Raw genomic sequence first — 27,048 nt, 5'->3', positions numbered from 1 at the left:
AGGATTATCCCTGTAAAGTGGAAAAAAACAAAATGAGATTTCTTCCAACAACCGGTTCTCCGAACTGCTTAGAAAGTTAACAACTTATTCTCCTGAATAGGTGCGAACTGGCTGAATCCCACCAGAGTGCTGTATACTTATTTCTAAAGCTGAACATTCATTTCCATGTAGTCCTAATTATTTATGCAGAGCCTTAATTTGTAGTCTTTGTAATTGCTAGAACAGATTTCCATTACTTAGTGACCTCAGAAGTATTCAACTTCAACTGGTACTCTTCAACTCTTTTCTAATTGGGACCATGCTCTATTTCTACTTGCGCCCAACTTATTCTGCTGCAGAAGGCATATCTATATATCAAACTCTATCTTTAATTTTGTCACATTTTCTCACTTTCTTTGGGGAATTTAAGTCAGTGATCTTCCTTCATTTTATCATAATTAAGTGAAGCTAAATTTCAACCGAGAGATTATATCTGCTTCAGACATCACCCAAAGCCACAAAGATGTTTGTCTGAGGATTTGGTTTAGTTTCTTCTCTGCATTACTGTGTAAATTCAGAGAGTTTTACAGGTAGTCCTTGACTTAGAATCATTTGTTTAATGGCCATTTGAAAATATGATGGCAGTGAAAAAAAAGATCCATGACCAGGCCTTGCACGTATGACTATTGTAGGGCCCCCGTAGTCATGTGATCAAAATTCAGGCATGTATTTTTGATGATTGCAATGCCCCAGGATCATGTGATTGTCATTTGCAACATTCTCAGAGGGTTTCTGACAAAAAAATCAATTGGGGAAGGAGGATTTGCTTAGTGACCACAGCATAAAAGCTTAGGGACATATGTTCTAGTCCCAGTTGTGGCCAAAAGTTGAGTATTACATTACCTGTATTTGTTAAGTTGTTTTAAGCAAACACAGTCATTCACCTATTTTTTCCTAAAGAGCATTAGTGTACTATCCTAAATTTATTTCAAACTATCTCTAAGTCAGTTGAACCTCTTTTTATTTGAAAAGTCACCCATCCACCTACATGTATATGTATATATTTGGATATGTTTATTTATCCAAATATATGTAAATATATTTCTGTGTGTGTGTGTGAGGAGGGGGGGTAAAGAGAGAGAGAGAGAGAGCAGACAGACAGAGAAGCAGACAATGTGTATCACACATTCTAACTCTTTCAGCAGGAAAATGTTAAAATATCAACTCCCGCTAAGTGGGATATTCAGTGGCACTACTATGGATACATAATTAGAAATTGAAAATGAGTGCATGATTAGAAATAATTAGAAAACTTGGAACTAAGGAGAAATTTCCTGACAGTTAGAACAATTAATCAGTGGAACAACTTGCCTCCAGAAGTTGTAAATGCTCCAACAAGATGTTTTTAAGAAGATGTTGGATAACCATTTGTCTGAAGTGGTGTAGGGTTTCCTGCTTAAGCAGGGGGTTAGACTAGAAGACCGCCAAGGTCCCTTCCAACTCTGTTATTCTATTTATACTTTTAAGATATAGGAGTTCAGGAAATCACAGGGAAAGAATACGGAAAAAAGACAAGCTCATAATATTTTAAAATCTCACTTGCAGAAACGTGGTAAGCCGTTGTAGTGCATCTAGCTTTCTTTCTCTAACAATTGTTCCCTATTCCTTTTAAAAGTAGAGCTTTAGAAGTTGATAATTTTTCCTGCGAGAAAAGAAATTTGTTTGTTTATGGATTCGATATAAATTTATGAACAAATATGTTCATAATATGTACAAATATGAATGCAATTATACGATAGATTGTATCATCATCTTTTAAATTGTTTAATACTGCATATCAGAATCATATCTGCAGATTTAAAATACATATCTGAATGTTACGGGACAGTGAATTAAAATAATTAAATTATGTTCTTTGAATTAGTTCACTTGTATTTGTATTCAAGCAAATCTTTAAAAATGTGTTCATCTCTTTGTTTAGAAGCTGCTTGAAGTTTTTAATTTGTTTTTGCTAAATAGATCTGAAAAGGGTCATTTATAGCATCAAGTTCAATCTGCAGAAATCCATATTAATGCATCCTTGAAAGATGATCTTTAATCTTCCTTTTGAATCCATATCCAGTGAAGCAGATATTACTTTTCTCGTTAATTGGTTGAACTGTTTTTACTTTTAGGTAACTTCTGTTAACGGGAATAGGTCTTGATCGATTTTCCTTCAGTTGTTTTTTCTCAAGACTAAACATATTCTGTTCCTTTAATCTTTCTAAATAGATCTTAATTTCTAATCTCCAAATTATTTTTTTAGTTTATAAACTCTTCCTAAAACAGGATTCCCAAAATTGAAAACTATTTTCTAGGGGAGGTCTAACCAAAACAAAACAAAATAAATTCTTTTCTGTGATTTGGAAATTACACTTCTGTTATTGCAGTTTAAAATTGTGAATGCTTTTTTAAAAGCTACAAAACACTGCTTGTTCATATCCAGTTTGTGGTCAACTGGTATATCGCAATCTTTTTCACAAGTATCATTGCCAATCCATGTATCCCCTATCCTACACATGTGCATTTAATTTTTCTTTTCTGAATAAAGAACTTTGTGCTTGTTTCTGTTACGTTACATTCTATTATTTTCAATCCCTCAAATTTAGCAAGAAATTCAATGAATTTTATTTCCGTGCTCCAGACTACTACAGTACTAGTTATTCCAACCAGTATGGGGAAATTTGATGGGCATCCACATTCTAATTCATGAATAATAATACTAAAAAGCAGAGGATCCTTTGTGGTTGAAAATCTGTCCTCAATTTGATGAATAATTGATGAGCACTCCTTGAGTATGAGTCATATACATACAGATTCATCATGTGACCAGGTCCACTGTTAACTAGTTTATGGGAGCATGCATGATGTGAAAGGTATACTTTGGGTGCAAGGAATAAACACTTTGTGTCTTGCCAGTCCAATTAAACCAAACCCTGAACATCTTGTTTTGGATTTTGACCAAAAAAAAAAAAAAAATCATCTGAACGAGAACCTTATCCCTCTCTTCTGCTTTCTTCCCATATGTCCTATGCATTTGCCCTCCTCTGATCGCTCCATATGTTCTTTCCCTGTCTGCAGTCACTATTGTGCATTGTTTCCTCCACTGACAGTCCTTTTTCCACCACTCTTTTCACCCTGGAGCCTGCATGTTCTGGGTCTATGAATGAACAATACACATGTTCCAAACTGTATTGTATGATTAACATAAAGATAGAACAGACATGTTTCAGTTTGTGCACAGACTGTCCAGAACAATTTGTTCTGTCTGTGCATGAAATGCTTTGCCCATCTTTACCAAGTTGCTACCTAGTTATTCACAGTTTACTTTCACTAAAATAGTTAAACAATTGTGTCATCTGGCAAGAATTTGTTCTTGACAAATTTTTGTTGCCATTTGGTAATTCAAATAGTTTTCAAAGATTTTTTTTGAATCTTTATTGATCTGCTCTAGAATCTTCTCCATTATTGATGTGAGAGCTGAATCTCTGGTCCCTGGATCCTCCTTTTTTTTTCCTTTTTGAAGATAGGGACAACAATTACCATTCCTCAGTCATCTACTAGGTAATACGTTCTGTAGGATTTCTTAAAGATAATATATGATTCAGCTACTTCTTCATTACTCTAAGGAACAATTCATTAAGTCTTGGAAATTATTGAAAGTAAATGTGTTTCTCTTAACCATATTTCTGTTAATCTCAAGTTTCAATCCCACCCGTTCATCCTAATCTTCACAATCTGGTAGTGGAACACATTTTGTTGGATATGATGGAACCAGTCTTAATCATAGAGCCATAGTGCCTTATTAGTGAAAATGTTAACTTACTACCTAGATGCTTGGATTTTTTAAAAAGAAAATGTCATGCTTGGTATCTTTCAGAAGGATAATTCATATATTCCTTTAACATAAACGCTACTTTTACCCTAAAACAGTATTGATGTGAGGTATAATACAATCAATTATAAAACATCAATCCAGTGTAACATTACTCAGGGATAGCATGATCTTATTCATTTGCAAATGTTTGTTTTTTCTAAAGGGAACATGTTTTTAAAGAATGTTTGAAAATGTAAGAAGGGGCAGCCTGTACATCTGAGAGTCAACTGCTCCAAAGGGACAATGGGGGCTTGCATGGTTAGGATGCTGGGTTGGAAGTTAGGAAGTCCATGTTTGAGACCCGAAAGCTGTCATGCGGTGGAACTGAGCTCCCCTCCTTCACACCAGCTCCTGCCAGGGACATGAAAGGAGTCCCCAATTGTTTGTCCCCCACTGGCTAATCCTTTCAACCCAGAAGCACCTCAGTGCTTCTGAAACAATTGCAATGCAAAAAAACCTGCTTCAAAGAAAATTCACTGAGCCCAGAGTCTCTGAACATGGATTCTCTCAATACTGGGACTCTCAGCAAGTCTTGATTAATAGGTTCCACTCAGGGAAGTTTTTAAGAAGATTTGTCTGAAGTGGTGTAGGGTTTCCTGCCTAAGCAGGGGGTTGGACTAGAAGATCTCCAAGATCCCTTCCAACTCCTCTATTCTATTCTATTCTATTCTATTCTATTCTAAATCTCAGTAATTTAATTACTGAATTGAATCCAGACTTGAAGAAGTGCCTGTTAGAATCTGTGTTTTGTTATATTTCAGAAGCCTTGGCAAAAGACGATAAAGAAAATAATGACGATACCTCGTCTGCCTATGATGAGCACAAGGCTTTGCATGTTCTTCAACACTGGGATGAAATGCCTGAGTATGGGTGCAAATTAGTACCAGAACATGTGGAAGTTCGATCTATTTACAATCCAGATAACCCCGGTATTCTCCAGGTAAAGCAGAAAGTTGATTTATACATACTGTTATATTTTGTGTTCAACATTTGTATCTGTAACATAGCAGCTGCTCCCTGCAAATATTTGTAGGAACACATGCATGGTCTGCTGCTGTTGAATGAGGTCCTCTCTAACATATGCCTTGTGTTATGAGATTTCAACTTCCATAATAACCCTCTGAGGACCGAAGGCTGCTCTAGTACAATCATAGCAATATGGGTTGATACGGTTGCTCTGGCCAAGTCAAGCTCAGTTCCTGGTGTCTTTATAGATATGGCAGTATACGCATAATTATAAATATGGTTTGCCATTATCTTCTTCCTGGGTGGTTCCCCCACCCCACCCCCAATTTTGCTATCTATCGGACAGCTCATTGTCTTAATCTCTCTTCACACCAAAATTCCCAAGTTGCAGTGTAAAAAAAACAGATGCATGGAGTAATACCAAGCAACTTAGTCTATTGACCAACAAAGAAGAGAACATTGCCAAGTGACTTTTTGTTGTTCTTGTTTCTCCAGGGTTCTCTCCACATGTGGATTGACATGTTTCCAAATGATGTCCCTGCACCACCACCTGTCAACATCAAACCACGACTTCCAATCAGGTAGAGAGGAATCTCTGTGAACAGGAATCTGAATCAATATTTATTTTACCATTATAGAATTTGTTTTGTATATTGTGCACTGGGTAAAGATTTGTGACTTGAAATTCTCTGATGCTGCAAACATCTAACCTTTTATCTACTTTCCAACTGCAAATTGCATCTGGTTGTATATGAGTAAAAAGTGCATTTAATATTCTGGAAAACAGTAATTTCATCTGGATGCCTTTTCAAGTGGAAAAATGCACGCTTGTGGGTAATATGCTGTTAAGAATAGAAGGTAATATATGTATAATAAAGCAAGAGAAATATGCAGCTGTATCTTGCCTCAAAATTAATGGAGTGACTAACAGGCTAGAGCCAAATTTAGATTCACTCAATATATGAAAAGAATCTGTAATTCTAATATGGAAACCATGGAAATCACATTGAATGTATGTTATTTTAGCATTAAACCAAATGCAGAGAATCTGCAATTACTGTAAGGATTTGTTTGTCAAAGAGGCCTTTTTGGGCCAAGAACCTTGACAAGGTGCTTCACTGCCCCCCATCTTGTATGTATCTTTGCAATTAATTAACAGATCAACCAACAAATTACTCAGGATTTGCAAGAAAATCATTATTGTCTTTGGTTTTTCTTCTTCTTTCCCAGTTATGAACTACGTGTCATTATCTGGAATACAGATGACGTGATTCTTGATGACGTCAATCCAATAACAGGAGAAATTTCCAGTGACATATATGTCAAAAGGTGCATTTGCTGGGATAGGTTAAAACAACCAGGAATCTGTCCCTGGGCCATCCTTTCTGTTTTATTAAATGTGCAAATTGGACTTTAATAGATTGCATTTGTATGTGGAAGGTTAATTCCTAATTATCTTGAAACAAATTCCTCTTGCCACATGGTTTCTTTTGTTGGGTTTTTAAAGAAACAGCACTTTGTATGATGTGAATTTTAGCCCACTCTCAATTTGTGGATTTTTCCTTGCTATTTGGGACTTAATCAACTTAACAGTTTATCTGAGGGACCGTCTCTTGCCAGTCACATTTACCTGACCCACTAGAGCAGGGAGACAAGGAATGTTATGGGTCTCATCCCCTAGGGAGATACATCTGGTGGGACCCAGAAGAAGGGTCTTCTTCGTGGTAGCTCCCTATCTCTGGAACATCATTCCCCCAGTGATTAGAATGGCTCCCACTCTAACACTCGTCAGGAAGGCACTGAAGACCTGGTTCTGCCAGTGGGCCTGGGGAACCCAGAGAGGGATGGAGCCCATTAAAAGGCTTGTGAGATATGTATGTTGTCACCAGGATGGGGGAGTGGGGAGCTATTATTTGATTATTTTCTTCTATTAGTTTTATTTTTTATATATGTTATTTTTATATTTGTATAAGCTGCCTTGAGTTGCCATGTGCGAATATATATAAAATAAGTAAGTAAGTAGATAAATAAGTAAATAAAACATTTTTTTCATTTTTATAGCAAATATTACTCTACTGATACAAACTTTGGCTTGGGGCACCTAAATAATGCTGCTTATTTTTTCAAGCTTGCATATAAAAATACACTGTCTATCCTATGTAGGTAGTCCTCACAATCACAATGGAGCCCCACATTTCCATTGTTAAGCAAGACAGTTGTTACGTGAATTGTGCCCGATTTTCTGACAATTTTTGCCACAGTTGTTAAGACGATTACCGCAGTTGTTAAATAAATCATGCATTTATTCAGTAAATCCAGCTTCCTCCATGACTCTGCTTGTTGGGATCCAGCTGGGAAGTTTAGAAATCACATTTTAAAGTGAAACATTTCTTAAGTGAATTTGGCCCCCTTTTACGTCCTTTCTTGCCACCGTTGTTAAGTGAATCTGGCTTCCCCATTGATTTTGCTATCAAAAGATTGCAAAAGATGATCACATGACCTTTGGACACAGCAACAGTCACAGGTATGAACCAGTTGCCAAGCATCTGAATTTTGATCCCATGATCGTGTGGATGCTACAAAGGTCATGCATGAAAAATGGTCACAAGTCATTTTTTCCCATGCCATTGTAACTTTGAAGAGTCACTAAATGAACTGTTGTAAGTCGAGGACTATCTGTATTCTGAAACGTCCTTATGTTAAAATGTTGCCAGAGGCTAATGAAAAATTCTCCTGCAGCTGGATCAAAGGACTGGAGAAAGACAAGCAAGAAACAGACGTTCATTTTAATTCTTTGACTGGGGAAGGCAACTTCAACTGGCGGTTTGTCTTCCGCTTCGATTACCTTCCAACCGAGAAAGAGATAACGTACAAAAAGAAGGATTCTATTTTTTCTCTGGAGGAGTCGGAATTCCGTGAACCAGCCGTCTTAGTCTTTCAAGTCTGGGATTACGACAGGATTTCGGCAAATGATTTCCTAGGTATTCTTTTCAATGCACAGAATCGGAATGTTAGCTTGTTTTAGTGCGTGAATGCATGGCAGAAATAGGAGAAAATTTAGGAGAAAAAGATCATCTATAATTTTGATACCAATTATCTGACCTTGATTTGCTACATAAAGGTGTTCTGTTCTTCTATGAAGGTAGTTAATATGAAATAAAGAGGGAGCCAGAAACAGGAAAAAGAAATACTTGAATTCCCAGGCTATTATTCACAGGACAGGTCCCAGAATGCCAGGGACAATTTGGCAAGCGCCTCTTCTCCTTGTTCAGTTTTGGATGTTTTATGTAGCTATATGCAGCGAAAGTCACCTTACCTATTTATAGATACAAAATCTGTATCCTTGGTGAAGCAGTAAAGGAGAAAAATAAATATACAGCACCACCCAGTGGTTACCAAGATATTACAATATGAGGTCTAGAACGCCAGGGTGATCTTATGCGTTCAGAAGCTTTGATCGAGCCTATTTGGCTATCAGTTACATTTATAGCAATAGCAATAGCAGTTAGACTTATATACCGCTTCATAGGGCTTTCAGCCCTCTCTAAGCGGTTTACAGGGTCAGCATATCACCCCCAACAATCTGGGTCCTCATTTTACACACCTCGGAAGGATGGAAGGCTAAGTCAACCCTGGGCCGGTGAGATTTGAACCACCGAACTGCAGCTAACAGTCAGCTGAAGTAGCCTGCAGTGCTGCACTCTAACCACTGCACCACCTCGGCTCTTATTTGCAGGTGCTCCTGGGTTTATGAACACAATTTGACCAGGATTCAACAAGATGACATTAAAATCTAGTTGTGATTTTTTCAATTATGTTGGCTATCAAGATTTGATGCCATGCTAACTATGACCAAAATTAATATAATTCCCAGTAAATTCTTACTGGTTTGGAAATTATTGCACATATTATATATACAGTATATTTTATATTATGTAAGTGGGCGAGTGCCTGAGATTCTCTGTTGTTTGAACCTTTCTAGGGTCCATTGAGTTAAAGCTGAATGATATGGTGAGAGCTGCCAAGAGTTCAGAGCAGTGCACTATCAAGATGGCCAAGGAAAAGGCCATGCCACGGTTTTCTATCTTCCGAAACAAACGAATGAAAGGATGGTGGCCCTTCATTAAATTGAAAAGTCAGGAAGATATTGAAAGGGAAGAGAGGGAGGCTAAGCAGAAGAAAAAGAAGAAGAAGAAATGGAGGAGATCCGTTAAGCCAGAAGATGTGGAGTTTTCAGATCCTAGTGGGAATATCTTCATCTTAACTGTAAGAAAACATGCAGCAATATTGAAGTGGTGCCTGAAAGATTAAGGAGTAAATTACATGGGCTCAAACCCAGCTTTTATTTTAGGGTTCCCATTCCTTAAAAATGAGGAATGCGGTGGCTGAGTGGCTAAGACGCTGAGCTTGTCAATCAAAAAGGTTGGCAGCTTAGTGATTCAAATCCCTAGCACCGCGTAATGGACTGAGCGCCCGTTACTTGTCCCAGCTTCTGCCAACCTAGCAGTTTGAAAGCCTGTAAAAATGCAAGTAGAAAAATAGGGATACCTTTGGTGGGAAAGTAACAGTGTTCCTTGTGCCTTCGAGTCTTCCAGCAGTGCGGCTCTGGGTGTATGCTCTATGGTTGTATACTCTGCCGGCAGCTGGCCCACAACCATAGAATGTATGCCCAAAGCGGCCACTGCCGCAAGACTCGGTTTGGAAGCCGCAGAAAAAGCCATGCGGCGAACAGGCGCTCATGCGGCTTGGCGATACCCCTAGGTCAGTGAATGGCGCTGCGCCCGGCTGGAAAGGGGGTTTGCCACGTGGCTGCTCATGAGTGTGGTCACTTCTTGGCTGCTGTGTTGCACTGCTGCGACAGCGCAACACAGCCATTCACCCATGAGGCTGTGCCCGGCTCTTTGGGAGCCCACTCGCAAGAGAGCAGCCACCTGGCAACCCCAAAACAATAAACTATCCCCTCATAATAAGGCCCAAGCCATATTTTGTGTGTAAAAACAAAATAAGACCCTGTCTTATTTTTGGGGAAACACAGTAGGTATCAGAGCAGTTGTTTCTTAAAGACTCTCAACTGACTTCTCCCATTTCTCTGATGATTGATGGAGACATGGATTTTTACTCTTCGCAGTAAATTTGATGGATTAATTTTAGGTTTAATTGGCTTTCAACTGTGATGGAAATTTTGCTTCTTGGAGAAACATTTTAGTTCATTGCATTGTATTTCTTTTAATAAGCAAACACTTGAAAATGTCAGCTGCTATTTCACAGTACGCTTTTTCCCCAGGGAAAAGTAGAAGCTGAATTTCAGTTGTTGACTATAGAGGAAGCTGAAAAAAACCCAGTTGGTCTGGGGAGAAAGGAACCAGAACCCTTGGAAAAACCCAAGTAAGTGCTGATAAATGTTTGCAGATGATCATACAAATGTCCCAATTTTGCTCTCCCACTTAAAATGTACCATTAATACATAGTGGAGGCTTCTCTAGAATCCTCCTGCTAAGGTGTGTGAGGAGTTGGCTGAATGTAATGTTAAGATAATTTTATATGAATGTGGCCCACTTCCAATCAGATGTCCGGAAACTCTCCTTTCTACTTTATTTTTTAATATTTTAATAGTATCATTTCCAGATCCAGATAGCGGGAAAGTAGTAAGAGAGAGAGAACATAAATCTACCAAGAATAAATTTATATCCCAAATTATCATACGCTGAAATTGCCTCTTTATGTTGCTAATTAAATAGAATACAGTAATTGGATTGGAACATATTCAGCTTAAAAACTGGCTACAAGGTTTGGAAGATCATTAGCTTTTCAGATTGTGGGACTGAAGCAAAGAATATTGTATACTTGTGATGACTATATCTTGTCTCTAGAATGAGAAGCAATTTTTCTCTAAATATCACTTGCTGTTGGCCAACAGAATGATACAGTGGTTGTCCTTGTGTTTATCATCCTACATTCTTTAAAGGAGGGGTGTCCAAACTTGGGAACTTTAAGACTTTGTGGACTTCAACTCCTAGAATTCCCTACATTAAAGAATGTAGGATGATGAATCCAGACAATTCTCTGCTTGAGAAGGGCCCTTTTATGAACCCAAGAATCTGTATAGTCAGTGGGAGTCAAATTTATTTCTTTGAAACATGTATGTAGCCACCCATCATACAACAAAAACAGAGCATATGGTTTGTATATTTTAAATTTTAGCATTTGATTCCTTCCTTATCTCCCCCCAATCTAAAACATACTTTTTGTTCCTGCCCCTTTTTTGTCTCCTCCAGTCGTCCCAAAACATCCTTCAACTGGTTTGTGAACCCCATGAAAACATTTGTCTTCTTCATTTGGAAACGGTACAAGAAGTACATCATTGCATTGCTGCTCATTGCAATTCTGACCATATTCTTGGTTCTTATTCTTTACACAATGCCTGGATACATCAGTGAGAAGATAATAAATGGCTAAAGAATTACCTTTCCTCCCCAGCATACTGTATTGGGATTTAATAAAAGGAACAGAAGGAAGACAACAATGACTTTCTATCAAAGATCTTAAAGAACATAGAATATAGCTGCCTAATTGTGTGTACAGCATTTTGAAAAGGAATCTGCCACTGGAAAGAAATACTGCCTCTATCTGACCAGACAAGCTGCTCACATATAGGATTCATAACAGTCTCTGAAATACATTTTTACCTGTCAATAGTTCTGAAGATAACATTTCACTGAAAAATAGACTCTGTGGATTTATGGACAAAGTAAAATAAAGCAGAGGTGGTATAGAAGCACTAAAAATTAGTCATACAAAGAAGGCTAACAGTTTTATGCTGGTGTTGTTTGTGTTCCCAGATCAAATGTCTGTGGGAAAATGAATTTCAATTAGTCAAAGCACATGCTATGAAAAAAAAAATTCACAATGTTATACAGCACAAGGTGATAAGGCAGTAGTAGGATGCACTTTATTTATGGAAAAATTATCACTTCTCACTGTTAGTATTTTGTGTTTATATAACAATACATAGGAAAACAGACTATGTACTGTACCATGCAAGTAAACCACTTTTAATTGGGGGGGCTTTAGAAAATGATTTGATCAATGATTATATTTATACTTCTGTTTTCTCATATACTTGCTATATAATGGGTTATGTTGTACCACGGTGAATAGAATGCTATAGTGATACACTGAGGACACAAAAAGCTATGAAGCTCTAGTTGAATCTTTAGATGTATTAAGTGTATCAAATCCTTTGTGAGTTTTGCCATGGAAGTGCATAAAAGTTGTGCAGGTCCGGTCTATACCAACCTTTGTAGATAACCAAGCACAGTTATTTTCTCTCTCCAACCATGCCTACCAAATAGCTAATAACACAATATCCAATTTGAGAGAGGTAGAGATGTGCTTCTGTTTGTGGATCAGAGCACTTGGACTGCTAGAATACCAAACCACATTCGTCTACATAAGAAATACTCACAAACGGAAAGATAGTAGGGTTAGTAGGGTTATGTAGTTATTCAGTACCTTATGTTCTATTAATCAAAAGAGCATGCAAACTTTTATGAGCTTTGGATATTTGGGCAATTATGAGAGCATATTGTAAGTGCTTTCATAATATGGAGTCTGTGGGTCGTCTATTGATGAAATGGCTTCTCTGGTGGACATGACCAAACATAAACATTCATTTTATAACCAAAAGACTTGAGAAATTGACCCCCATCATTTGTTCTAGGCTCCAGGAAGTTCTCTACTCTTACTTTGTGTTGTGGTCCGCTGGCAGCAGAGTCGGACAGCAAGGAGGTTGGGGAAGAACATGGGCCAGTCCTGGAGTCTGGGGAAGGCTCAGATGAGGGCTCTGCATCGGAGGCAGAGAGGGGGCCAGGGCCATCTGGGAATTATGTGCTGCTTCCAGAGCTTCCAAAGTCGGACATCAGCAAGGCAGAAAAACAGGCTCCCCCTGTTCCCAGTGCGCGCATGTGCAGAACTGCCAGAAGGCAAGAACTGTTAAGACAGAAGGGATGACTCGGGAGTAAGGCTTGGAGGTGATTGGCCCCTCCCATAGGACATAAAGGAGGAGCAAAGGTTTCTTTGGCAGTGTTTCAAGGAAGATAAAGGGGGGTCCTTATCAGCCTTATCGAAAGACTTTGGCAGCCTACTGTAGGACTCTTTACAACTAGTTGGGACTCATTATGGGCTGTGAATGAACATAATTCACAGGCTTTGAAATAAAAAGAGGGTTTTGGGGACTGTGTGTTTTTTACTGTATCAGGAAGCCTAGGTCTCTCTGGTTCTTTTTTTGGATAATCCATCTACTACCAAACAACTAGCCTAGACTCCAAATGTGTCCATTCAGCTGGAGCCTCTGGGCTGAGCAGAGATAATTGAAGAAATCAGGCTGTCTCAGGAGCTGTGCCATGAAGGGTCTTATGGGAGATAGTTGGCAGCCTGAATTGTACCCAAAATCTTATAGGGAATCAGTGCAGTTTGATAAACAATGAGATGAAATGAGTGCACTGTATTCTGCCGCAGATTTTTGTTGCATGAGACAACAAATAGTGTTGTGAAATACTATTTGAAATAGTGAAATAGCGGGGATGGGAAATCTACAATGCAAGACTGCACAAAAAAAGGTATCAAAAATCAGTTTATAGCCGTCAACATCAAACTTTTAGGAACTCAGCTTGCTCTGCAAATCATGTTATTGATTAATCTTTAATTTCCAAAGGACCAACTGGCCCCTAAATATGTGTCAAAATACTTTCAGCTATTGTAAAGTGTGTTGTAAGCAATATGTATGCATCTACCGGTAGTACTGCACTAAATGAAGTGATTTGAACAGATATGAACACCAACCTCATTTCAATGATCACACTGCAAACAGTACTAGATATCTATTTGGAGTTCAGTGGGACATATCTTTGATTTGGTTTTGAATATTTGGAAAGTCCAGTGCTGAACCGAAATTACATGATCCTTGGTACCTTTGGTGTCTGCCATATGTATATCTCTGTACAAATAGTAATCAGCATCCAGGAATTTTTTAAAAAGTTAACTTTAAACACACACAAAAAACATTTTAGCCTAACTTTATTTATTTTTTATTTATTATGGAATGTATACTCTGCCTTTCTGTTATGAAAATACTTGAGACTGTTGAATATTTTAAATATATATTAAAAAATAAAATTTAAAAGCTTGGCAGAAGAAAGGTGTTGTTGCTATTTTCCTAAAGAGAATTGGTAGCCAAACACTCCTCTCCAAGTCACTCTATGGCCTTGGAAAGTCACAAGACAGGCAATTATCGGGTGGTAAAAAAATGCATGAGTCTGAAGACTTCTTTAAGTGCTGTTCTCTCTGTGTGGACAGGAAAGCAGAATTACAGAGGGAGAGTGAGCAAGCGGCTGCTCTGCTTTTCAGAGGTTTGTGGTCTTCTCAGCTACCCTTAGCTGCTTCCTCTCAATCCTGTTCCCCTTTTTTTCTGTGGCCTGATATTCCACCTCTGTGACTTTGCTGGATAGCCCAAGGCTGTGCGCTCCTTTGCTACGTCCACCCACCTCAGACGCAAGAATGACGGATCTGATTTCTGTCCAAGACTTCATTTCTCAAACCCAGGAGGATCTGAGCTCTCCAACAACCTCTTCCTTCACTAGCCACATGGGCAAATGCAGGAACACAGTTTGCAGCTTAGAGGAGGTAAGGGAGGAGCAGGGAAAGAGGCTTTAAGGCACCAAATGAGGATCCAGATTGTTGGGGGCGATATGCTGACTCTGTAAACCGCTTAGAGAGGGCTGAAAGCCCTATGAAGCGGTATATAAGTCTAACTGCTATTGCTATTGCTAACAACACAACTAGATTGAATCAGTTGCTGATGATTTATTGGGTTGCTTTTTGGGTGTATGTGGGGTAAACAGGAAATTTCATTGCATCCTATCAACATGTAACCAATTATTATTTGTGAAATAATATGCACATTACCCTTTCAAAAACAGAGGCTAAAAGCAGTTTACGTAATAAAAATGCAATTAAAAATTACGTTCCTGAAAACTGAAACAAATCTAATATTAAATTTCTATTTTAAAAGTATGAATGTCTATCGGTATCTCCAGATGTTCACAGAGATTGACAGTCCATTTAAAACTTTCCAACCAAGCTGACAAAAGGGTTATGATGTACAAGAGTTTGACCATAATAAATGGTCACTCTCTAAAATGCAGTCCAGTACAGCTACCCTCTTTAGAGCCAGACCATCACAGGACAGCTGCACAGAGTTTCTCTGAGCCTTAACAGGTTTCATCGCATTAGTGAAGATACCATGAATTGGAGTCTTATTTAATGACTGCAGAATTCCCATGGGCACAACCTGAGAGAGGTTGATACACCGCTTTGGCATAGTGACTTCAGCATGTTTCATGAGTTGTTATACAATTTCTCAGGGCTGATTATGCTCCTCTTCTCACAATATTACTTGAGAATGAATCACATGAAAATAAATGAGACTTCATTCTGAGAAAGCACCATATGACATGTATAATTGACATATTTAAAAGGATAAGAGGTAGGGTATCTTTTATACAGCTATGGAAGAGATGCAGTAAATATTTGTTGCTTATGATTTTTAAAACCATTTCTGCCTCTCTTACTTTTTCATTTCCTCTTTTAAAATGTGTTGCACATCTTTCATTTTAGTTTCCCAATAGCCACACTTATTGTGAAGAAGGTTCTAGAAAGGGACAGCTAGTTAAGGTTTGTAAAGAGCTGAGCAGATCCCAAAAGCTATCAAAAGTTTGTTAAAAGTTAGGACAGGATGTAACATTTAATTTAAAATTGATATCAGGAAACCAGAAAATAATATTAATAGTTTGGAGGGGAAAAACTTGTAGCATCAGGAAAAGGAAACGTTGGTGGAGTTCACATTATATATCCAAAGCTTTATCTTCATTATTAGTTCTCATAATTAGCACTCTGACATTATTTCCTCAGACATTATTTTACTACTGTGGTGTGTAAGAATGCGTGACTGAGTATGCTTTAGCACTGTTAATTTTTGTTACTGGGAAATAAATTAATATTCCCAATCCTTTAGACACTGCATTCCATACCTGCATGTAGAACTTCAATTTCATTATGTTGTCAGATTTTAAATATTTCTTCTAGAATTTAATCAACTCCTGTTGGTTTGTTATTAGCAATATTTTGTAGGGCCTAGGTTAGCTTTATTTTCCAGAATGTCTGATTGTAGTTCTGTGATAAAATCTTTTCATGCATTTATGCTTTCACAATCTTTTGTTCTGTTTTTCTCAAGAGTTGTGCCACCACTTTATATTTCCCTTTCTATAGTATGTGCTTGCCTCCTTTGAATTCTGCAATTTTCTTACTTTAAAAAAAACAACAACCTATTTTTTATCCTATTTTTCTGTTGTCCTTAATTTCTTTGAATTGGTTATTCAGACATAACTCTTTGTCTCTCTGTATTTTTATCTAGAATTCAGAGTTTAGCTGCACAAATTTTCCTGTCTCTGTTGCCATTCGGCATGTCAACTGACTGCCATTTTTCTTTTACTTTTTTTCATTTCTAAATGTTTTGTTTCCTTCATTTTTATTTATGTCTCCATTTTCAGTGTTGAGTTCTGAGAGCCACTCTGTTTACAATAACTATTACATTAAAGGTATTTTTCACATTTGTCACATATGGAACATTGCTGAGGTTTTATTTTGGTCTGACTATTTTATTTATTTTCTTTAGTTTAAGGTTTAATTTGGTAAATTATGTGCAATCTAAGCCACAAGAAGTAGTAGGTCCTATTTGTGCTTATTGAATAGCATTTATCTGCCTGTAGATCATATGATTAATGATTTCAGTGCTGCCCATCTGATCAACAGAAAAATAAAATAAGAAAATCTTGTCTAGTTAGTTCACACCTTGAATTTCCACCAACTATACAGTGACAAACCTAATTATCTTCATTCCACACAAAAAGCATAATAAATTGCTAGCAATTCTCACCCATGCTTTCCAGTATATGTATAAGTGTATTTATTTATATAATTATATATATTTATATATTATCAGCCATCTCACAAACAAGTGATTCTTGGAAGTATACAACAAACTAAAATAATAAATATCCAAAATCATTTTCATTAACAAGTATTTAAAACCAGAGGTGGCATTCAGCCAGTTCTGACAGGTTCTGGAGAACCGGTAGTGGAAATTTTGAGTAGTTAGGAGAACTGGCAAATAGGCTGGCCGCACCCTCGCTGCCTCCCAGCTGATCTTCTTTTGTTGCCCTGAACAGGAGAACGGAGCTGGAAAGCAGGTTAGTAGGGTAGGGAGGGAATGGGGATTTTGCAGTAACCTTCCCCTGCAAGCTCACCAAGCCACGCCCACCAAGCCACACCCACAGAACCAGTAGTAATTTTTTTTAATCCCATGACGGTTTAAAACATTATACTTGTTTTAGTAGTTTGTATAGTTTTTTTAGACGAAGGGACATCCATGGCAATGGAGCCACCTCAATAGTTCATTTGTCCCCTGGCATCCCAGGCCTGCTGGTAAAACCAGATCTTGAAGGACCTTCAGAAGCTGAGAACTGATGAGGTTATTCTTATCTTGAGGTGCAGGGGAGAAAATTGCAGAATTTATTTATTTATAGCATTTGTATAGCTGCCCATTTTAAAACCAAATCTGGGTAGCTTTCATCCCATAAACATATACAGTCCTAAAACTGAAAACAATAAAACAGAGAAACCTGGCACTATAACCCTATATCTCAGGTGCAACCCACATTCTCACCTCACCTCACCTATCCCACTGCTTGGGGTTTTGGAGTCAGAGCTTGCATTCTCTCCAGAAAAAGGGTAGGTGCACCTTGAAATTAGAGGAGGGAGTATCATAGGGCAAGGCCTGCAACAGAAAAGGCAAGTTTCCAAGGACCCACAAGATGGCAACGTTTAAGGGAAAGGATTTGCAACATGCCTACTTTATCTGCTGCAAGCAAGGCAGTCCTGCAGATAACTTTGTCCCGTGCTATATAGGGCTTTAAAGATATTAGCACCTTGAATGGCACCTGGAAGAAAACTCGGAGCTAATGCAGGACGCCCAACACAGTTCATGTCGCTGCATTCTGGACCAGTTGTAACTTCTGGGTAGTCTTCAAGGGCAAACTCATGTACTCTGTATTGCAGTAATCCAAACAGGTTGTTTAGTTACAAAGGTAAGTTTATATAATTGATTTTAATAAATCTGAACAAAACCACTGAAATCTTTCAGTAACTTCTCAGTTGTGTTGGCAACATTGTTGTCTTAAAAGCTTCTGTGAACATAGGTTTTGGGGGGCAGGAAATGACAATATATGCATTATGATGTCATCATGCAAATGCCACCACTTATAAAGTTCTGTCTGATGTAGGATATAACCACAACCTTTGTATAATGAGGTCGCTCCAAGCCTGTTACCGTTTTAGCGTCCTTATGGTTTGCTATAAAAGCTACTCCTAATGAACTGCAAAATTAAAGCATTAGCATGTTGATAACTCTGCAATTATACACTTTTCCCAATTGCGGTGACTATGGTTGTGGTCAGAAGAGAATATATGCTTAGTCTTTCTTTTTCTAATGTCTTTAGGACTTGGATTCAGATCGAAATGTCCTGCAAAAAATGAGGAAAGCAGTCAAAGCAGAGCACACGACTGGACAAGGTTAGAATGCAACAAGAATGGGATGTAGCCAAGGCAGACAAATCTGGCAGGCCAGAATGATATTTCTGTATGCCTAATGAGTTTTTTTTAAGTCTAATTCCTTTAGTTCTTTCTCTCAATTCTTATAAATACAGGTATCCAGCAATAGATCCTACTAAGCTTTAATAGGAATGTTGGATTTAGTAAGGCTGTTTAGAGAGCTAGTTTGGTGTAGTGGTAAAGGCATCAGGCTAGAAACTGGGAGACTCTGAGTTCTAGTCCCAGCTTAGGGACGAAACCAGCTGGGTGACCTTGGGCCGGTCACTCCCTCTCAGCTCTAAGAAGCAGGCAATGGCAAATCATTTCTGAAAGACTTTGCCAAGAAAACTACAGGGACTTGCCCAGGCTGTTGCCAGGAGTAAATATGTCCTCAAAGGAACCAAAGGGGAAGTGGGAGGCAGCTGATACTGAACTATAAATTGGGCAAATATTTTGTAGACAACATAAACCCAGTCCATGTCATGCAAAGAAAGAAAAGTTGATTTTATGTTGCCACTGGGTAAATGTATTGCACAAACTGCCATTTCAGGTAGGATGCATAGGACTGCTACCTGACAAATATACTTGTTGAGGCTCGACAAAGAAATTCCAACTCAGTACATACTTAACACTAAGCAGCTCCCTTATATTAAACCCTTTTCATTTAGTCCATGAAAAGCTGGTTTCCCTGAAAAGGAGACATTCTAGAATTCTGTGTCAAGCTGTAGATGCAAATGCTACCCACTGCAGACAATCTTGCTGAACTCCATGGAAATTGGCTCTTCACTGATACTGTGTACATCTTTGTTACATGTGAATAAACTCTTTTGGGTGCTGCAGACTAAATATATACACTCTGCTTACAAACACATCTGTGCATGCAAGAAAAAGGCTGGATTCACAAAATAAAATGTGCCACAGTTTGTTTTAACTATGGATTGTTGAATAAGCCCTATAGCCTGCTTTGCACATTAACCATAAACCATGACAGGAGTCAGAATGGCTAGATTCATACACTACAATAAGTCAGAATCAAACTTATACAATCATAGGCATCACATGTCCACATTGACACAAATCATACAATTTGCATTGTGGTATCACTTGCCGTCCTGCTCCCCTGTAGACACATTCCCACAGTGTGAATCCAGCCAAACTGTCTGTAATATTCTTTCAAAGAAATTAGATCAGACCAGTGCTTTTGTAAACAAATTGATTCCAAAAACAAACAACACAATCATGGACATTACCATGGTATCATCCATTTCTAAAGGGAAACTATATTCCAAAAGTGCTTCCTTCACTCCTGACCAGCTATCTCTCTGTGACCCCTTTGACATTACACCTCCTAGAGGTGTCTTTGGATTCCTCTTGTAGATAAATTTCCCATTCAGGTTACACTTGCAAGTCATTAGTTCCAGATAAGAAAATTATTTTTTATTAGAACGCAATCTTCATTGTAAAGGATTACCATTTGGCAATCTATAATTCCACATTTGGCAGGGAATTCCAGCTCTTATCTGCCCTTACCAGCATGGTCAGGAGGACCATTAATGGAACTGAGCAGCAGTTCAAGAACTGGGAGACCATATATTCTCTCCTGCTGTGCTTCTTAACAAACTTCAGATCAGTAGTACATCCTTATCTTCATGCTGCATTCCACGTCCTTCCCAAAGTACATTTTCATTTGCTAAATTCCAGACTATTGCTATACTATATTCATGTGGGTTTTAGGGCCATTAAAATAAATGAAATGGGTTCCTGCCAATGTTTCCAGATTTCCTTTTGTAATACAGCATTGTTTGCCTCAGAAAAAGATGTGCAAGAACATTCAAATACCATTTTTTTTTTAATTTCTGCAGATCTCATTAGCCATTTAGAAGCTCATATTGCTGCCCTGGAGAAATTTTCAGGAAACTATCACCACAGTGGAGATGAAAAGCTGTCTGAAGCATTTACCACCTTTGCTTCATTTTCACAAGAGCTGCTAGAAGCCATCAAGAGCCTGGTACTGCCCCATCCATCTGACCTCCCATTTTCTGGGGAAAGTGTTCCTATGTTCTACTGTTGGGTTTACTGGGCATTGTTTTCCAACAGCATCTGGAGGGCCATGGACAGGTCTTTCCTGTTCTTTGTCATGATAGTTGGCATTAATTGCATTTTAGGAAATCCATTCAGAGGATCAAATATCTCCCCGACCTGTGCAAAATCTGACCACAGGTATCAAGAAATTTACATGGTTAAATAATATCCTAGATATAAAAATGGAAAATGTGCTTAATCCATTTATTAATCATAGGGGACAGCAGAACATGTTTATGCTTTCCACATGTGGGCAGTCAATTTTTTGTGGACCAAAGCCAATGCTCAGCATTTGGGGAACCTGGGACAGGAATAAGGTTGGGGACAAATGTTTGAGAAGTTTAACTGCAATGTGCATATTTTTAAATTATGCCAAAATTACCATTAGGAGTCCCACTCAGTCCTGGTTTTAAAGGTATGTCGTCGAGACTTTCCCTTCACCTTAATTCCAGCCCAAAGGATACACTGCATGAAGTCATCTTTAGCTGTTCCAGTTTTGAATTAATGTTTTCATGATACAATTTTTGCCATGAGTATAATTTGGTGTAGCAGTTACTCTAGAACCAGGAGACTGTAGGTTCTAGTGCCACCTTGGGTTCTTGTTCCAACTGGGTGACTTTGGGCCAGTCATTTTTTTCTCAGTCCTAGGAAGGAAGCAGTGACAAATTACTTCTGAAAACTTTGCCAAGAGAACTGCAGGGTCTTGTCCAGGCAGTCTCCAAGAATTGGCCATGATTGAATGGAAGAAAAACAAAATGTGGCATACTACACCAATCATTTGGCTGCTGATGTGATCTGGGTTGAGGATCAGCAGACTTCCTATTGGTCCTTTAAATCTGACAGAAGAGACAAGACACTTGGCTACTGCAGAGACATTTGCCTTCAAATGCCTGGTTCATCCTACACAGGCTCTTTATATGCACTGATTTAGCACACTTTTGAAAGAGCATGGATCTGTCCTTAAAGAAAACTAATTTACACTGCATAGAACATTTGAATCAGGAAAGATAATGGAGTTTGCCAGCTGTGCACTGCTAGTTCTGTGCCTAAAGAGGGCTTTAAAAGTTTTCTGGTGTTTCTGCTGAGTAGGGGTTTCATGTAGCCATTGATTTTAATACTGGGGATAGCAGGCACATCCCATTCCACAGAGTTCTTCTAGATGCTGCTTGTCATGAGTCCTCCCTTTGCAGCACTAAGCAAGGATGGAGTTCAATTATTATCAGTTGCTCCTTCCCATTTCATACCATGTTCCTTTCTCCATACCTGTGAAAAAGTCAGCTGGCTACTTTTGGATTCAGAATTCCTGCTCTCTTGGAAGAGTAGTAGGACTACTTCTTCTTCTTCTTCTTCTTCTTCTTCTTCTTCTTCTTCTTCTTCTTCTTCTTCTTCTTCTTCTTCTTCTTCTTCTTCTTCTTCTTCTTTTGCAAAACAGCAAGTTTAGGCCTGCTATAGATGAGATTTCTGAATATTATCCATTACAGGTAGTCCTTGACTTACGATCACAATTGAGTCCAAAATTTATGTTGTTAAGTGAGTTTTGCCCCATTTTATGACCTTCCTTGCCACAGTTGTTAAGTGAATCACTGCAGCTGATAAGTCAGTAATATGGTTGTTAAGTGAATCTGGCTTCCCCATTGATTTTGCTATCAAAAGATTGTCATGACCTTGGGACACAGCAACAATCATAAGTTGCCAAGCATCTGAATTTTGATCACATGATCATGGCGGTGTGTGTGCTACAAATATCATATGTATGAATAATTGTCCTAACTCATTTTTTTCAGTGTCATTGTAACTTTGAACAGTCACTAAATGAATTGTTGTAAGTCAAGAACTACCTGTACGCTGCTCTGGGACTGGCATTGCCTGCTTCTATCCTTGTTTTTGAATCTCTGCAGTACTGCTGAATCTGATTGCTTTTAGGGGAGGTTCTTATATCACCTGCCCTGCCTCATAAATACAATTATGGGGACCAGCCATTAGAAGAGAACAGCTGCTTGCTAATCTTGTCTCTTCTTAATGTCTATAAACATCGGCTGCCTGAAAGCATTCCACAGAATAGCCCATGTTATACTGCATACTTTAATGTAAATTATTACAACTGTTTTCCATATCCTCTTCTTTAATTAGGATAGAGCACATTACGGGCCAACTACATAATAAACTTTGTTTTTCAGTTGCTGAGCCTCTATCACAATATTCGGTTTTCTCTGGATTCACTGATCAAGGGAGATTTCAAAGGGGTGAGTTGATGCTGGAAACAGATGGTAGAATGTGTCTTAAAGCAAGTCATCTGCTTGTGGATTTTCAAAATGTGATTCCATGTAGTTTCAATAATTGCTTTCCTATGTTGCAGGATCCAGCTCACACTCTTTATTGGGGGCAGCTCTCTTCCTTCTAACTCACTCATGACAATATGGCACTGTCAATCATGCATGCTCAAATTCCTGATCCTGAAGTTATTTTCTTGCAAAGCCCCCTTTTACACAGACTATTTTTCTGATCATTATTGTGGGCAGTTGTGGATAATATCCTTATTTTCTGAGCAATACAATTTGTTCCAAAGCCATGGTTTTATTGATTTCATTTGTGAGGAAGTGATAGGAAAAAATTACATGATTTCAACGGTTTTAGCAATATTCAGAAAAATAGAATCCAATTGATCTGATAATAACTGAAGATAAAGGGAATCAGAGCAATTGGAATGCTTGACACACAAACTCATACATGTTAACAGAAAAACTTAGCAATGTAAAATTATTTGGGAGTAGAAAAATAGAACAAAAGATCAAATGCAGCATGTTGCTTCATCTCTCAATAGGATTTTAAAAAACCTGTTGAAAAGGCTTGGAAGGACTATGAAAGCAAACTGTAAGTTGGTTTGATATTATCTTCTTTACCAAAGTAACACTACTTTATTTTGAGCTGATTTTATTAAAATACCTAACTTTGCCTTTTATCTACTTGAGTGCAAAGATAGAGAAAGAAAAGCGCGAGCTGGCAAAACAATATGGAATGGTGAGGACAGAGGTTGCTGGAGGAGAGATTGCGGAGGAGATGGAAAAAGAGCGAAGGATGTTCCAGTTACATATGTGTGAGGTGAGGCAGACAGATGGTGAAGTTTCTTCTCAAGAAGGAGATCCTGAGCCTGTCTTTCTTTGAGCTTAGGCAGGACCCTAACATGATGCCTCTGAAATGATTGAGAATCCATTAACTGCATCTTGTGGAATCCTTAGTGCTCTCTGAGCTTGGTTGTTTTGGACGTTCAATACACAATTGGGTAATATCTTCAGTGCTAGAAGGGGATGGGCTTATATCTCCCTCCTGGCTTGGTTTCCACAGGCCTCGGACTGATTCCCGCTTCACTAAGCCCCACATCCTTGGATTTTCTTGCTCCCTGTCATAACTTACTTCATTTATATTTTCTGAAGATTCCCCGTAGGAAAGAGAAATGGCCGATCTGCCATGTGGCCTTGCCTTACTATACAGAGTCCTCATGGTGCTGTTTCAGTAGGGGGCATCATTTGGGAGCAGAACAATTCTTGGATTGTGAGAATTGTGCCTGCTTCCAAACTGGTGCCCACTTCTAGGACAGCACCATTTGGCCTCTGTATATTATAGGAAGGCCGCATAGCAATTTGGATGGTTCTTTTTCCAAAAGATGTTCTTAGAAAAGTTAAGTGGCCTGATTGGGGGAAAGAGGTCCAAGGATGTGGGAAGCTTGCAAGGGGAGCCTCAGGAGACTGGCAGTCAGGGGCAGGCAGATAAGCTGGGGAAGTATATACTGTGGGTCTTGGCCTGTGCCAGGCTTTCCTCACTGCCTGAGGCACCTGGTATCCACTTAATGAACTGCATAGTCACTTAATGACCACCATGGGGAGAGCCAGGGTTGTGGTCGTTAAGGAAGTCAATCATGTGGGCACCTCACTGAATTACCTCCGCAACGTACAACCATATTTCTGGGCTCAATTGTAGTCATAAGTTGAGGACTATCTGTAGTGGGTTTCAAAAAAAAAACCAGGAGATGTAATATACAGCTGCAATGAAGAGGTAAAGTGGCAAAAATCACTTCCTGTTTTGTGCCCAATTTCCTCTTCAAATTGAAGAAACCTCTTCAGTTGATATAGGAGAATCTGGATCCAACTCTTTTAATTTTTTTTCCAATAAATTAAGTTTGTTTTTATTTTGTCAATACATATCCTTCAAGATAATTCCTTTAATTTTGGTACCTTCATTTTTAAAGCATCATTCCATCTCTGAGAATATATAATACTTTCATTATTTGGTAAAATTCAATTATAGTTCTTCAGATCTTAATTCTATTATAGTACCATAAACACCACTATATAGCAATTAGGTTTTTTTTCCTGATAGCTAGTGGAAATGAGTGTATCCTACTGCTTGGGAATTATAAATGTAGCATTTGGTTTAGTTAGTGTAAACACTTATGTAAGCGCTGCCTTTCATAGAATTTAAAAAATAAACCATAAAAATAAATTTAAATTACTTCAACACAAGTACAATTGTTTTTGAGTTTATGTAAACCGAAGATTATCATATACTTTGTGCATGAGATAACTGCAAAGTGCAACTTAGCACTCAAGGAACAGAGGAGGACTAAGCAAACAAATGAGAATGTAGCTCAAAAAGTCAGCTATGTAACCTTTCTCTCCAGTACCTAATTAAAGTGAACGAGCTTAAAACCAAGAAAGGAGTTGACTTGCTGCAGAATAACATCAAGCACTGCAACTCCCAGTTCAAGTAAGTGCCATCCATTTTCATACTTCACAATTCTCTTGGTACCAAAGATATTAGGGCAGTTTAAATCCAAATTTCTTGTTGCAAAAGCTTTTGAAAATGTGAATCTATGGCATAAATATATTTTATTCTATATTGTACATTTTACTCAGTTATGAGTAAGCAATCTTATCCTTGCAAAAGGGCTCTTCCAAATGTAAATTTGAACTTACAGCAGTTCAAATCCTGGATCTCATCGTTCTCACATTTGCATCTAGCACTGAATTTATTTCTTACTAGCTCTATAATGCATGCAATATCACAACACATTAAATAGTTTCACTTGAGCATTAGAGATCTTCTGGACAATCAGTTATCCGCTCTTGCTTTACTGTCCCGCTAATGACTTGCCCACTGATGGGAAGTCATCTCTTCCCACTTCCCATCTTCTTTCTGCTGATCAAGCATCATTTCCAACATATTGAGGTCAGCAGTTGTGATGGTAATTGCGGAAAGACTTCACTGAAAATAGTAGTGTTGATGAGAAAGAGTCCAATGGTATGAACTGAACATGCAATTTTTTACTTTGGTTTCATGGTATTTTTCTATCAGTTTCTTCCAGAAATGTTTAAAGGCAACAGAGAAGCACAAGCAATTTATAGAGAAATTAACTCCTGAGATTCAGAGTGTGAGTATATAATATGAAATTGATAGGCCAAAATTTCATATCAGGTTAAAACACAGTGTGAAATGCATAAACAGACACAAGTTCTGGCAAGTCTTAAGCTTACACTCACAGAAACAAATGCTTTCCAAAGAGAAGTTCAAAGTTTTCACTTTACTTTTAGTTAATCAGATTCTTAATTGTATTTAGCATGACTAAGGTTTGTATTATATCCAAACAAATTGGATAGCCATTTGTCTGGAACGGTATAGGGTTTCCTGCCTAGGCAGGGGGTTGGACTAGAAGACCTCCAAGGTCCCTTCCAACTCTGCTATTGTATTGTATTATTAGCAAGCTATCTCCAGAAAACACATTTTGAAGCTAGTTTGTTTGAACGTAATACAACTAATATTAATAGCAGTTTCTCTGGATGGAGAATTTTGGCAGCTGAAGTCCACACATCTTAAAGCTGCGGAGGTTGAGAAACACTGAACAAAAGCTTACATTTCCAAAATCCTTTTACTCTTGTAAATAATGTAGGAAAGAGCCTATCAACTTAGCGTAATGTGGAATTTCATTCTCATTCTGGCTTTTCATTTTCATGCATGCTGCATTGCAACAGTTTCACAAAACCTGAAGTCTTGGGCATGCAGTCTCCCATTAAAAACTTGGAAGTTCACATGTGTAAAGGGATTGGAGGTTGTAACTTAAAAGTTTCAAGAACTTGCAGAAGCCACTGAGAAGAAAGGAATTATTGAACAATTACAATTTGAGAATATTATGTTTATTTTTAATATAAAATGGAATAAAATTTAACTTCCGTCCTAATGCATCGATTTTGTGCAGCCTCTAGTATGTCTCTCAACTGGAGTGGACATAAGTATAAGTATAATCTTTATTGTCATTGTACTTAAATACAATGAAATTGGTCAGCTGCAAGATACCTATCCCTAACCTCCACTCTAAATTTCAGGACCATATCAATTTGTTCCCAAGAGAA

The 27,048-nt window shown here is 38.2% G+C and overlaps 2 protein-coding genes across 2 annotated transcripts in view; both read left to right on the top strand.

Moving 5' to 3' along the window:
• The window catches only part of LOC106549072 (fer-1-like protein 4), a 59,973-nt gene extending 45,916 nt beyond the window's left edge, over positions 1 to 14,057 (top strand). Inside the window, exons 39-45 of the mRNA XM_087720273.1 lie at positions 4,657 to 4,835; positions 5,357 to 5,442; positions 6,092 to 6,190; positions 7,601 to 7,842; positions 8,844 to 9,127; positions 10,146 to 10,246; positions 11,137 to 14,057. Of these exons, the coding sequence (XP_087576399.1) occupies positions 4,657 to 4,835; positions 5,357 to 5,442; positions 6,092 to 6,190; positions 7,601 to 7,842; positions 8,844 to 9,127; positions 10,146 to 10,246; positions 11,137 to 11,317 (1,172 nt within the window). The 3' untranslated portion in view covers positions 11,318 to 14,057. The remainder of the gene's footprint in view (positions 1 to 4,656; positions 4,836 to 5,356; positions 5,443 to 6,091; positions 6,191 to 7,600; positions 7,843 to 8,843; positions 9,128 to 10,145; positions 10,247 to 11,136) is intronic.
• Positions 14,058 to 14,416: 359 nt separating this feature from the next.
• The window catches only part of LOC106549064 (arf-GAP with SH3 domain, ANK repeat and PH domain-containing protein 1), a 36,402-nt gene continuing 23,770 nt past the window's right edge, over positions 14,417 to 27,048 (top strand). The window contains exons 1-8 of the mRNA XM_087720272.1: positions 14,417 to 14,542; positions 18,475 to 18,547; positions 20,428 to 20,573; positions 22,825 to 22,890; positions 23,469 to 23,518; positions 23,617 to 23,746; positions 25,323 to 25,408; positions 25,997 to 26,072. Coding sequence (XP_087576398.1) covers positions 14,417 to 14,542; positions 18,475 to 18,547; positions 20,428 to 20,573; positions 22,825 to 22,890; positions 23,469 to 23,518; positions 23,617 to 23,746; positions 25,323 to 25,408; positions 25,997 to 26,072 — 753 coding nt within the window. The remainder of the gene's footprint in view (positions 14,543 to 18,474; positions 18,548 to 20,427; positions 20,574 to 22,824; positions 22,891 to 23,468; positions 23,519 to 23,616; positions 23,747 to 25,322; positions 25,409 to 25,996; positions 26,073 to 27,048) is intronic.

This window comes from Thamnophis sirtalis, unplaced genomic scaffold (assembly GCF_051295495.1).
Source record: "Thamnophis sirtalis isolate CommonGarterSnake01/CBP01778 unplaced genomic scaffold, rThaSir2_p1.2 scaffold_7, whole genome shotgun sequence".
Lineage (NCBI taxonomy): Eukaryota > Metazoa > Chordata > Lepidosauria > Squamata > Natricidae > Thamnophis > Thamnophis sirtalis.
This window is presented reverse-complemented; position numbering and strand designations above follow the sequence as displayed.